The sequence below is a fragment of the Hirundo rustica genome, chromosome 7 (assembly GCF_015227805.2).
Source record: "Hirundo rustica isolate bHirRus1 chromosome 7, bHirRus1.pri.v3, whole genome shotgun sequence".
Taxonomy (NCBI): Eukaryota; Metazoa; Chordata; class Aves; order Passeriformes; family Hirundinidae; genus Hirundo; species Hirundo rustica.
Genome location: NC_053456.1, coordinates 37,052,595 through 37,064,965, shown reverse-complemented (window position 1 = coordinate 37,064,965; position 12,371 = coordinate 37,052,595). Strand labels below are relative to the sequence as shown.

Here is a 12,371-nt window from a genome sequence, read left to right as displayed (position 1 = left end):
TCACCCAAGACTACCTTGTACTATTTCAGGAGGAAAGTGTGTTTGAACATGCATTAAAGTCTCACTACTCTTCTGGAGTGATGTAAACACCCTCTTTAAGGACCCTTTTTACTACCAGAGTGCTCTTAGACTGAACAAGAGCCAGGGATCATTGTTTCTAACTTCTGGCATTCCTTACCTTGAACTTTCAAAATCCATCAAGACAGAAGGGTTCTTCCCCCTCCTCCTTTAATTTTCATCTTACAAAACACTCATCGGTTTGCCGTTCCGGTTCTTAAAATGAACTGTATTACACTCACCCTTGCTGAGTGCTTTTGATAGCGTAGGAACAGGGAGTTTAATAGTATAGAGACACACCAACTCCAAGGCTTGTGGTGTGTAAGAATTGGGTTCAAAACCTGTTTGAAACAGGGTCATTTTCTATTTGTCTGTAGCTGCCAATTAGCAATGTCATTAATCCACTGCCTGGGAGAAGTGCACTATTAAAATAGACGGTGTCACTGACCACTGACAGGACAATAGGCACAAGGCTATGCTGTAGCTGCCCGTCATTGTGCTGCTATAGTTAGGGCTCAGCCTCATTTTTCCAGAAGGAAGTAACAATTTCATCATTTCTTTGCATCTGGGTGTAAAGACAGACATGTCATCCGGGCTTTGAACACTGCTTTTTGCTGCGTTCTGTGCAGGGATCCTGGAGCAGACCCTGGCATTGCTGATGCCCCACCTGGCTCCCACTCTCTGGCCACTTTGGTTAGAGAGCACGTTGAGTCTGTGAATGTCCTTCACTGTGTTCGCCCACGGAGCGATCCAAGGCTTCTCGGGGGTGGCAGGTTTGAATTTTGCCTCCTCAAGGATGAATATCTGAAGCTGGGCCAAAGCTTCATTTCCTGCTGGGGAGAGAAAGGACGATGGGGGATGAGGCGTGGGAGGCCTCGAGGGGTCTGGCTTGACTTGCTGCTGCTCCGGGGGCAGCAGGAAGAGGCTGGTGGTGCATGGCTGCTGCCAGGAAAGGCCAACCTCCAGCTGGAGACCACAAACCCTCGGTGACAGTGGCCAGCCTGGCTTTCCAAGGCCACAGATAAAATAAGCATTGACCTAGGACAGCAGACAGTGGAGGAGACAGAGGGGTACAGTCCTGCTGTCTTCTCCCTGGTGTGTTGGACAAGAGGAATTTTGCTTCTTAGTGGGAATTGCACTCTTGTTGCTTGCTTAAGGAGATGTCCAGTGCTTTAATTTACGCTCCACCTGGAGATAAATCTCTCAGCAAGACAGAAGGATTTTTTCTCCTCCCCAGATCTCACTTTAGAGGGAAAAATTTCCATGAAAGAGGATGAAATACCAGGAAAGGTTTTTTTTGGTGGACCTTCCAACTTCTGGTTTGTAGCCACACTAATTTGTGGGTGAAGGAAATATTTTTGTACTGAAAAGTTCCCAAGAAACTGTTTAACAGGGAATTGGAGTTTAATTGGCACTTACGAGACATTAGCAATAATTGTATTCAATTTGGCCACTCAGGATAAAGTGTGATTCTGGATCAGGTGATTTGTGTGTTGAAAAAAAAAGAAAAAAAAAATATATGTAACCCACCAAACCCAACAAAATAACGAAAAATGAAAAAGAAAGCAACATTAATGCATGGACCAGTGAATATGTGCCATTCACTTCGTATTCCCAGGTGGAAGCTTTTGTGGTGCTTGTCTTATGTTTTTCCCTACAAGCTGTTTTGCTGGACTGGAAAAAGTAGAAGGAACTTATGTTAAATGGAGGGAAACGGTTTGACTTCATGCTTTTGCAGTGAGCTGGATTAGAGTTTTATCCCAGCTATCTCTTTTGCTGTCATTTTTTTCTTTTTAGGAGTGTCCCAAAAACTTTAAAAAACCCCAACAAAATCCATTTCCTTATTTATGCTTTTATCGAGCACATGAACAAGAAAGGCAAGGGAACACAGGGTGAAATTTGATGTGGAGCCTTGTGTATGATGCAGGATAGCCATCAACATCCCTTGAACATTTCTTTTTCCTTTGCAGCAGAGTTCATTGTACTCCCTCAGTGCTTAGGTGAAAACAGACAGTGCCACTACCAAATGATTGCAGCTTCCAAGGCTGGCTGAGAACAGAGAAAACAAACTATGTGCAATTTAAGTGCCTGTTTGTATGCAAGCTACCACACAGCCTAATATATACACCCGTACGATGTAAGGCAGAGATGACCTGATTAGCAAAGCCCTCGCAACGAGCTGAGGAGATCCCTGCTCCCCTCCTTGGAGACCTGTGGCTGGTCCCAGCTGGAGGAAACCTTTCCACAGCTACCAGAGGGTTTCTGAAATTGGCAGTGGCACTTCTCCGTGTGCATGAAGGTGAGGGAAGGAGGAAGAGCAAACAGCCTGCACAGCTCGTAGAACAGCTGGGATGTTTTGAAGGATGCAGCGTGAATTCCTTGGGCTTTGTGAGCTCTGTGTGTGTGGGGAGGCTGTGCTTCAGCAAACGACTCATGCCACTTGGTCGTGCTGCTTATCCTGTTGCATGAAAGTGTCGTTCAGCAGAAAGAAGTGCTAGGGGAAGGAAGATAAAGTAAGTGGTCTTCCCATTTCTAAGCTCTCGATGCCTTGTCTCCTGTGTGCTGAGCAGGCAGAGCTCCACAGCTGTGAATGAGAAATCGTGGTGCACAGGACTAACTGCACTCAAGTGTTTATTATTCTAAATCAGAGAAACGGACAAAAATTTATATACATAAGACATGTAAGAGCCAGGATTTTCTCTTGTGAGTACATGTAAATATGCACAGTTGGGATGTGGCTTTTTGGATATTTTGTGCAGTACTGTGCCAAGACAGCGTGCAGGCTCGTGGCAGCAACCTGGGGTTTTAGGTGAGGAGCACTGGGCACTATTTCTGGCTCTGCTGTAGCTACTTGTGTGGCGGAGTGTATTAAATCCTGCTCCTAAAGCCAGTGAACCGTTTCTTTGGGCTTCATTCTCAGACTTGCTGAATACCCCGAAAGGCTGCTATTATTAGAGGGAACTGCCATTCCTTTGCTCTGAAAGTGGGCTGTCCATAAATCAGCAGTGTGTGCTTTCTATGGGGAGGTGGGTGTGAGACCTCAGCTCTCTCCCTGACAGCCCACGGAGCTGCCAGAGCTCCTGCTCTTGCTCCTTTCTGCTCGGCCCCTCCACAAGGGTAGATCCTCCCGCTCAGAAGGCTGTTGGCTGTGCCACTTGGGCTCGGTACCAGGGCAGGATGGCTTCCCATGGCTTCTCTTGCTGCCGTGGTGGGGCCAATCCCCTCCTACTCCCCGTGCAAACTGCCTCCTCTTGACCTGTTTCTACCCCAGTGCACTGCCTGGGACCACGTCCTAGCTCACCTCTCACTCCTTTAAGAACAATAAACGCATCTTTGTGGCAACAAAAATATTAATTCCCTTCTGTAAGTGGTGCACTCAAATATTTTGTAGTTAGAGATCATTTGGATGGCGGTGCCTGTGCTGATACTGGTCGGCTGTGATCTGATACAGCAGCGTCCTTGCTGTGGATGGGCTTTGCCATAATAGTACTTTCTTTTCATTTCTTAGCTCCCATTAGTGCCTTGATGAGTAGTGAAAGATGTTTCAACAGTTTTATGATCAAAAAGAAACATCTTACCATTGCTTGGTCTCTGGTTCCTTTACCCCGTTCATTTTGCTTTCCCTGGTAGTAACAGCAGTGATTTAGAGCTGCAACGTCAACATCAGTCTCTGAACCTTGTGTTTTCCGGGAAGGAGAAGAAAGGAAGATGAAGGAGGAACTCTAAATAGTAGGGTTTTTTCTTCTGACATTTCCAGGCCAGCTGTTTGAAACTGTGATGCCTCACAGTGTTTACTTATTCTGTCACTGGGTTCCTGGATGGGTCCCCTTGGCAGTTGCCAAGCACTTGTGGCCAGGGTTTGGTGACACCGGGCATGCCCAGGGCACAGATTTGTGCTCCAGGTCTGCTGCTGTCGGCGGCGCTCGTGCCAATGGCCTTAGTGCAGAGGTCAAAGACTGCTTAGATATGAAGGCTGAATCACCTTCTTGCTAAACCCCTCAGCAGGATCAAGGCTTAGGGCAGCAGACACGTGGGCTTGCCTTCTGGCTGACACTGTGGATGGAGGCTCTGACTCTGGGATGGGCCTTTCTGCAGGTTCGACCAACTCTTCAATTTCCTCATTGAAATGGGGGCACTTGGTGATTAAAACACCCCTGCACTGACCCCCCCTTTGTGAAAAAGCCCAGGACATTTGTTTCCTTTAGAGGCTCGCTGATCCCACAAGCTCTCAATGGTTAGAGGAGGTTTATCCTGTCACCTGAGGATCACAGAGATCAGTAGTGAGCCCGCCAGTCTCCCCAGGCAGATGTGCAAGGTCTTCAACTGCACGTATTTCGCTTGCAAATATAAATAATCCAGCAGTGTAGGTCTCGCTGCAGCCCTGTTTGCCTTGGCAGTGTCCCATTGACGTGAATCAGAAGGTGGGAGCAAAAAAGCACTGGAGGCTCATCCAGAGACTGGTCTCCCCTCCATCAGGGAACCTGTCCGTGCAGGCAGGGTGATTTGGAGATTACTGGCACAGCCCACAAGCCTGGCTTCGCTAGATCTTTGCATTTGGAACGCTCCTGCTTTGTTTCCTTGTACTGTGCCTTTGGGAACCTTGCCTCTTGGGGCACTGGGCAGGAGAGCCTGGAAGAAGCAGCTCTGGCTTTGTCCTTTGCTCCTGTGACTTTGGCTCCTTGAGAAGAAGGCCACTCTTGTGGTTCAAGTTGAGAAGCAGGAGGTCAGTTCTTAATCCTGCTACATCTCTGCAACTTTAGTCAGGTGTCTGTATCACACTGTACCTGAGTTCTTAAGCTTTAAAATAGGGATAGAAATTAGAAATTGAAAAAACAAAACAAAGGCCTAAAGAAATAAGCAGTTGTAACTTGTGATACCATTACCACCATGAGACTCTCATGATGGTTTGAGCTTCAAGGCTGTGGTTTAATATTGATAACAGTAAAAAGTTTATCACGATATTAGTAGTTGGAAGCTCGAAAAATACATGGGTTTAACTTTGATTTTTTTTTTCTTAATTTCAGCCAATTCAGTAAAGCTAGAAATGCAAAGTGATGAGGAATTTGACAGGAAGCCCCTGATTCATGAAGATATTATCAGAGCTCACGATGGAGGAAGCAGCCTGGAAGATCCCTTCATTGGGAGTAACGAGATGGTGGATAACAGAAAGATCCAGGAGCTATCAAGCGAGGGAGGAATCCGGCTTCCGAATGGTAAACTGAAATGTGACGTCTGTGGCATGGTTTGCATTGGGCCCAATGTGCTAATGGTACATAAAAGGAGCCACACTGGTAAGCAGCTGAAAGAAAATCTGTGGCAATGTTGATATTACCTGACAATTCTCTCTTCCCTTTTCATTCTTGGGGAGCAGCAGGAGGCTGGGGAGGGAGAAAATGGGTTTCGTTGGTTTTGTTTCTCTTCCTGCTGTCTGAATTCTGGTGATGCTCTCTTGCTGGCAAGCATGGTTCTTCCTTTACTTTGATTTCCAGCCTTTTGTTCTTAAAAACAAAAGTGCAAAAGTCTGGAAATTGCTTTACTTGCTGTTCTTGACTGGAGCAGGACGGTGGGAGCCATTCTCTGGCATGGGGGCAGGTGGGTCGTGTTGTTCGTGTGTGTGCAGTGCAAAGCTTTTGGGCCTTTAAGAGGAGTCTCAGATGTTCTTCCGTTGGAGGTGTTCACAGGTGGACAAGACCAGCAGCTTCCTGGGGACCTCACACTTCTTTTGGGAGTGGCTGGGCCTGGGATCTCATTACCCAGAGATCCTGATGCCAGGGTGGGCTTGTTGCTGGCTGTGTGACAGCTCCCTCAGGGAGACCTCAGCTGAACCACCCACCTGGCTCCCCCACACCATCTCAGTACCATTCTGGAGGCAGCTTTCAGTGCTTGGTCTCTCCCAGCACTTGTATTTTTATTACCATTTGGAGTCCCAAACAACTTATCAGGCTTGTGGGTTGGAGAATTTAAGAGGCAAAGGGAATGTCTGCAATACCTCTGCTGATTGGGTGGATCTTTGTGGCTTGAAAAATGAGGCCTTGAGCTTCAACTGGGGTATTTCAGGGGACTTAAGGCTAACATGGTAAAAGGGTGTGCCCAGGAAGCTGGTACTCACTCCCCTGTGCTGCCCACCCCTCCGGTGGGAGCAGTAGTCACCTCCTGCAGAAGTGCGGGTGGTGCCAGCAGATGATGCTCTCTGGTCTTGCAGCAGTCTACCTTTGATTCAAAAAAGCACTTAAGCTTGTGCTTAACTTTTATGAGATTTAAGCACTTGTAAGTCACCTGAAGGGCTTCAAGATATGCTTAACTTTGGATACACACTTAAATCTTATTAAGGTTAAGCACAGGTTTTTTGTGGTGGAGCCTCAGCGGGTGTTTGTTTTTTTTTGGATATTTTGCTTTTTATCTTTGCTATTATTTAGTGGGGTGAGAGACTCACGCTGGCTGAGATCTGTGAAGATATAAAAAGGACGGTGGAGTTTTAGAGTAGAGCAAGAAAGACTGTGTAATCCCTTTGTAAACCTGGTAGTTTGCAGTCCAGTAGTGTGCTCTTGATGGGCAAGAAATCAATAGAATTTCTGTACAGAGGAATAATAAATATATATTACATAGTTAATTTCCTGTATATGAGTCGTATTGATAAAAGCTTGACCTAAGTGTGTAAGGCAAAGCGTGGCAGTATCGTTTATGATGCACTCGTGATTTTAGACAGGAATTATGAGAGGGGAAAAGCTTTAGCTGGAGAATCAAAACCTTGATTAGCAATTTGACGTGCTGTTACCAGAAGAGGTAAAGAGAGACAAGAATGTACCAGACTGACTCTCCAGCTTTCAACGTCCCGAAAAGTTTTCACTGGTGCTTGCACGTATCTGAGCATATGTATTGTAGGTGCATCAGAGTCCATGTATTTGAACTCGAGCAGCTAAACTAGCTGTGCTAAATTTAGATTTAGGTACTTAATTAAATGGTCTGCATTTCTGACATACCAAATAGCTGGTGCATCTTTTAAATGCAGGCAAGCTGCCTTTTTTATGTTAAAGATGATGTGTAAATTCAAAGCGAAAGAAACAAAATCTCCTCTGCGTGCGGGCGAGACGGCCATCCGCGGGTGCATGGGCAGCAATTGCATAACTGGTAGCTTTTTCCTTCGGGCTACTGCTGGTTCCTCGGAGAGCTCTGACTCTTTTCCCATCAGAGCAGAGGAGCTGGAATGTATTCTTCTATACAGATGATTTCAAGCATATAGAAATGGCATTTCTTTTAATGTGCAGCTCGGTGCTCTGTTCTCGGTAAACCGGTTGGCAAATTTTGCGGAGGATTTTTTTTCCTCTCCACTTTGTTTGTTTGTTTTTTAATACATGCTGCTACTTTGCTGTCCACAACAGAAGGAGAAGTTTGCCTGGATTTCCACATCCTGGATTTTAAGGCTTATTTTTAACATACTGGTATCTATCTTGTAAAGTGCAGTATTTTAAAATGTATTGCCACTTCCCCAGCAGCGGGGCGTGATGGGCTGGCCCCAGCTCTGGAATGAGCCCTGACCTGTGGGTAGTCTGGTTTTGCAGCCCAAGGGAGAATGGTGGAAAGGAGAGAGGTTGTCCCTAGTGAGTGGAAACAGATGACATTCTTTATCAGCTAATCCAACTGGCATGTACATCCCTACCTCTCAAAGCCAATTTAAGTATGTTTTGGGAGCTGAGTCCCGCTTTACTCTCCTCTTCAAGTGCACACAACCAAAGAATGATCTGGCCAGTTGTTTGCATTGGCAAAAACTGAAGTGCTTCTCCCTTCCCCGAAAACCTGTCAGCATTTCATGTAAATCACCCAGAATGGCTGTGGTCCGTAGCAGAGGCTGTAATTTGTGTGTGTGCTGGGATGAGTGCAGCTTTCCTTGCACAGGGGATGGAGGCTTGGCGAGAAGCCGTGCTGTGGGCTCTGGCTGTGCAACGCACAGAGAGGGGCATTTCTCCAGCCATTATTCCTCTGTTCCTGAAGAGCAGTTGTTTTCCCTGCCACGGTATGGTAGTTCAGTCAAACAGATAACAGGGATGGGGAAAATGATCTGTGTCATGGATGAGGCCAGAGTACGTGAGCTGGGTGTCCCATCTCCGATCCTGTGATAGATCAAGCTGGGGATTGTCCTTTCATCCCTCAGATCGCAGTGCTAGGGGTGCTCTGGTCTGCGGCCCTTCCGTCGCAGGGCCCGTGGCGCTGCTGATTGTGGCCAGCACAGCATTTCTGAAAAACTGCTAATTGAGGTGAAGGGTTCTTGTGATCTGCCTGGGCACCAGGAGAAGGCCTTTCTATTTATTTGTCGTTGCTAACAGAAAACAAATAAAATGCTTGGTGTGGGAATTAAGCATGATGCGATCCCTGCATTAGTGAGCTGGGTAACCCCCTCCCTCATGTGCCACATCCTTGTGTCAGAAAAACAGCATGAACTGGATTTATTTTCCTCTTTTCGCATACTGTGTTCTTTTGGTCCAAATTTCATACTCCACAGCACATTCCTCAAGTTGCAGGATCTCTATCAGTTTTTTCTTGGTCATAGAATATTGCCGTTGGATGCTCCAGGGATTTGTGCTTAGGGATGTGGAGGGAAGATGGAAGGAGAAGAGGCCAATAATCCAGGTTTTCTGAGAATATGAGAAGGAACCTCAGTGATTTTTCACCTCTTTATGCTTTCTGCTGTGGGCTTGAATTAAAATTTCCTTGCTCCTTGTTTCTGGGAAAGCAGGAACTGTGTTCTGCTATAGCTATGCTGATACTTCTGTGCTCTGCGAGGTCCATGTGTTGTTCCCCCTTTTGCTGTGAATTGTGATTTTTTTTTCTTTTTTTTTTTTTTTTCCTCTGCTGTAACATCCAGTCCCTTATCTAGTTCACTGCTAGATTTTGAAATGCTTTTTATTTCTGAGGGGAGGCTGGCATCATAGAATCACGGAATGGTTTGGGTGGAAAGGGACCTTAAAGCTCATCCCATTCCACCCTCTGCCATGGCCAGGGACACCTTCCACAAGCCCAGGTTGCTCCAAGCCCCGTCCAGCCCGGCCTTGGACACTTCTGGGGATTGGGCTTCCTCAGCTTCTCATCCTCATTGTTTTCTAAAACACAGAGGTTAAATGCTTTCTCTGGGTGGACGCAGCAGCAGCAGCAAAGCACAGCCTGGGCAGAGGCAGTGGGGATGTCACTTACCCCACTGTTACTTTGGGCTGCTGCTTTGTTACTTTTAGGCTTTTTTGGGGGTGTTAGCTGCAGGGTGGTCTGAGATCTTTGCTTAGACTCTACAAGCATTTTGATACATAAAGTATTACATGTAAGTCAGTGAAACGAGTTATGTGCCCACGAGGGAGATGTTCAACCTCTGCCTTGGCACCCACAGCGTTACAATCGAACATATGCAGCCCTGGAACTCTGAATGCAATTTAACTTTTTTTCAATGCAGAGTTGAAGTTTTTAGGACAGAAGTAATAAATGAGGAAAAACCCAGTTGTGTTGTTCCATGTAAAAGACTTCTGTGCCTAAGCAGCTAACCAGGAGTAAATTTAAATAAACGGTCATATAAACACATCTTGATGAACTCCGCTGGACTGCCTCTTTCATTTTGCTGGCAGAAAGGGTTTTTCTGGTTTAATTTCTAACTTGTAACCTAGTGCAGCCTTCCTGTCTCTTGCAATGTTAATAGATTTGGGACTGAATCAAAAACTTCAGGGATAAATTTCTGAAAGTCCAGTTTTCCACTTAGGTTCCGAAGTCTAACTTTCTGAAAAGTCATCTCTCCCTACTTAAGGAAGGGGAGCTGAGATTTTTAAAATTGCTCTGGGCAGAAGGATGTGTTTTACTTGAAGTACTCAATAACTAAACTCTTCTGATAGTTTTGCCAAGTTCACTTAAAAGATTTTTCTGTCTTAAGAATGCAGTCATAAATTTGTGCAGGGGACAATTGGAAATCACCCAGGATTTCCCAGGAATTTTTCATGATAGATTTGTCACTACTGTTTTATAATAAATTGCCCTGTGTGGAAGCAGGTTTTTCCCAACAAAAAACCCTACTAAAATCACTGATTTCATATGATGTGCAGGCTGTGGAATGAATCAGATAGAACAGTAAGGAGGTAAGCAGACTAGTTATGGTCCCTGGGATAACAAATGGAGAAATGGAGCAGAGTCTGCTGCTCTGTGTCTTGCTTGGGTAACCACAGGCTGGAGCTCACCGCTGTCGCTGTATTGAGAGCGCTGCTGGTAATTCCCTTGTGTTCCTGGGACAGAGCAGAATCGCAGCACTTGCAGCATCTGATGAATCGGGAGAAATGTTTCACTTTAACAAAGTGAATATTTACAAAAAGCCTATTGTGGAAGGGTGAAAATCGGTGTTATTAGTGAGAGCAAATATTTTCTGATGGGCGCAGTAATTTTGTGTTAAGAGGCTGGAAAGAAAAGAATCCCGTTTGAGAAGTATTTAAGCAGTATTTTGTATACTGAAAGTATCTGCCACACAAAAAAGGTTGAGTTCCCAGATACACATTTAACCAGGAGAGATGTTGAAGTCCCTCTGGACTTGGTTTTTATGTAGCAGGACTGCTGCTGTAGGAATACCCTGACTGTGTTACTGAGAACCAGTGCATTAATTTGTGAGTCCCTCGTCTTTTAATTTCAAAGGGACGAATGTTACCAGCTTAGGACTGGGAAAATCTAAGTTTCCTTGGTTGCCAAGTCTGTGGGCTCCACATCCTCAGTCAAATTTCTGTTTTAATACAGAAAATATCTCAGCTTTGCAGCAAAAATATCAGTGTTTTGCACTGGTCTGAGATTCAAAGAAAGTTAACTCATAGTGAAACTTCTGCACAGCACTTCCGTGCTGAGGCGGGAAAGGAGTGCTGTTGTGCAGGGAAGCTTCCAATTAAGCAGAAAAAGGAGCTGGTTTGCTTTTTAAAACAACATTTGACATCTGTGAAATCTATTAGTAGGAAGTTGATCGGTTCATTTGCCTGGTTTCAGGTTGTATCAGCCAGGCAGCACTGGCAGCTTATGCAGTGAAGTCTCCATCCAGCTGTCCTGTATTAAAGATACTGTGAAAGAAAGTATCTTTGCCTGTCCTGTCTTCGGGGGCTCACGTCACCATTTGTCTCAGGACTCGTTTACACGAGAGCAAGTTAACCTGTGTGCTTCAGATAGTCGTGTAACTCAAGAGCAGTAATATTTCATTATGATTATTCTTTTTCCTAGATGAGACATAGCAGTAATGGATACATTTTAAACAATGAACTGTGAGGTTTCAGCGGTATTTTACTGTAATTTAGAGGTAAATATTGAAATCATACCTTTTAAGTAATATTACATTTAACTGATAAAGTGATAAAACTCTGTGGATGTATTTATTTATTAGTTTAATTATACCCTGGCACAAGCCCCTCTTTCAAAGCCTTTAGGAAAGATAATACTTGGCAGCTCTGGCTTACCTTGCCTTGTCCATTCCTGAAGTAACAGATAATTAAATTCCCTCTGCTGGAGGGCAGGGGTTTTAGGCATTCCTGGTTTTGTCTGGCTTTAGACTCTAAATCTGGAGTTGAAAAGAAACATCTTTTTTTTTCTTGGTTGGCTCTCCCTCCCCTTCTTGCCACTCTGAAAGTCACTGGTTGGAGGGTTTTCTGCCCTGGTTTAGCTTAATAATATAGAAGAGGTTTAATACTTAAAGCAGGCTAAAAGTATTTTGTAGTTACGATGCAGTCACGTCGTTTCCAGTGCTGAAAAGCACAAAATTTGCTTAGTCACCTTTCAGCAGAGTTCTTGTTTTATTAAATCAGTGTAAGTACATAGATTCAAGCAGGAAGTGCATAGCTGTAAGTGGTGGGGAAGCACACTGTGCTTAGAATTGTCGCTGCTCTTTTGGAGTCGTGTGTGCTACCTTTAATAGGTCCACAGTCCCGGGTATGTCTGTGTTGCCATCACCCCCCAAAACACTTTAAACACAGTCAGGGACCATCATGTAGAGAAAAGCTGTGTTTAAAGATTTTTTTTTTTTTGTGAGTGGATGTTTAGTTTGAAGTACGATTGATTTCAGCTTACGGATAAAACCTCTGAGTTTTCACAGAAAAGTGAGGGAGGTGAATAAGGATGTCAAGGTTGCTATTTTGTTACTGGGAAGTAATAATTCTGGAGAACAGTTTACAAAACTACCAGGAAAAGGCAGCAGGAGAAATAATTGGAACACAGTCTTCTCAAGGCATTGAAGTGATAAAAAAGGCTTGTTTGCTGCTATCTGGAGTGGGCATCAGACAGCACAGTTCTTGGAAAACCAACAGAATCTTCTTGCTGTGCAGTCC

General features: G+C 44.9%; 1 protein-coding gene across 7 annotated transcripts in view; it reads left to right on the top strand.

The window, feature by feature from the left end:
* The window catches only part of IKZF2 (IKAROS family zinc finger 2), a 115,403-nt gene that overhangs the window by 56,312 nt on the left and 46,720 nt on the right, over window positions 1–12,371 (top strand). For 6 of the 7 annotated variants that reach the window (XM_040070026.2, XM_040070030.1, XM_040070024.1 and 3 more), the window contains one exon: window positions 5,082–5,348. In XM_040070026.2, coding sequence (XP_039925960.1) covers window positions 5,082–5,348 — 267 coding nt within the window. The remainder of the gene's footprint in view (window positions 1–5,081; window positions 5,349–12,371) is intronic. The other variant, XM_058421368.1, reaches the window with a different exon arrangement.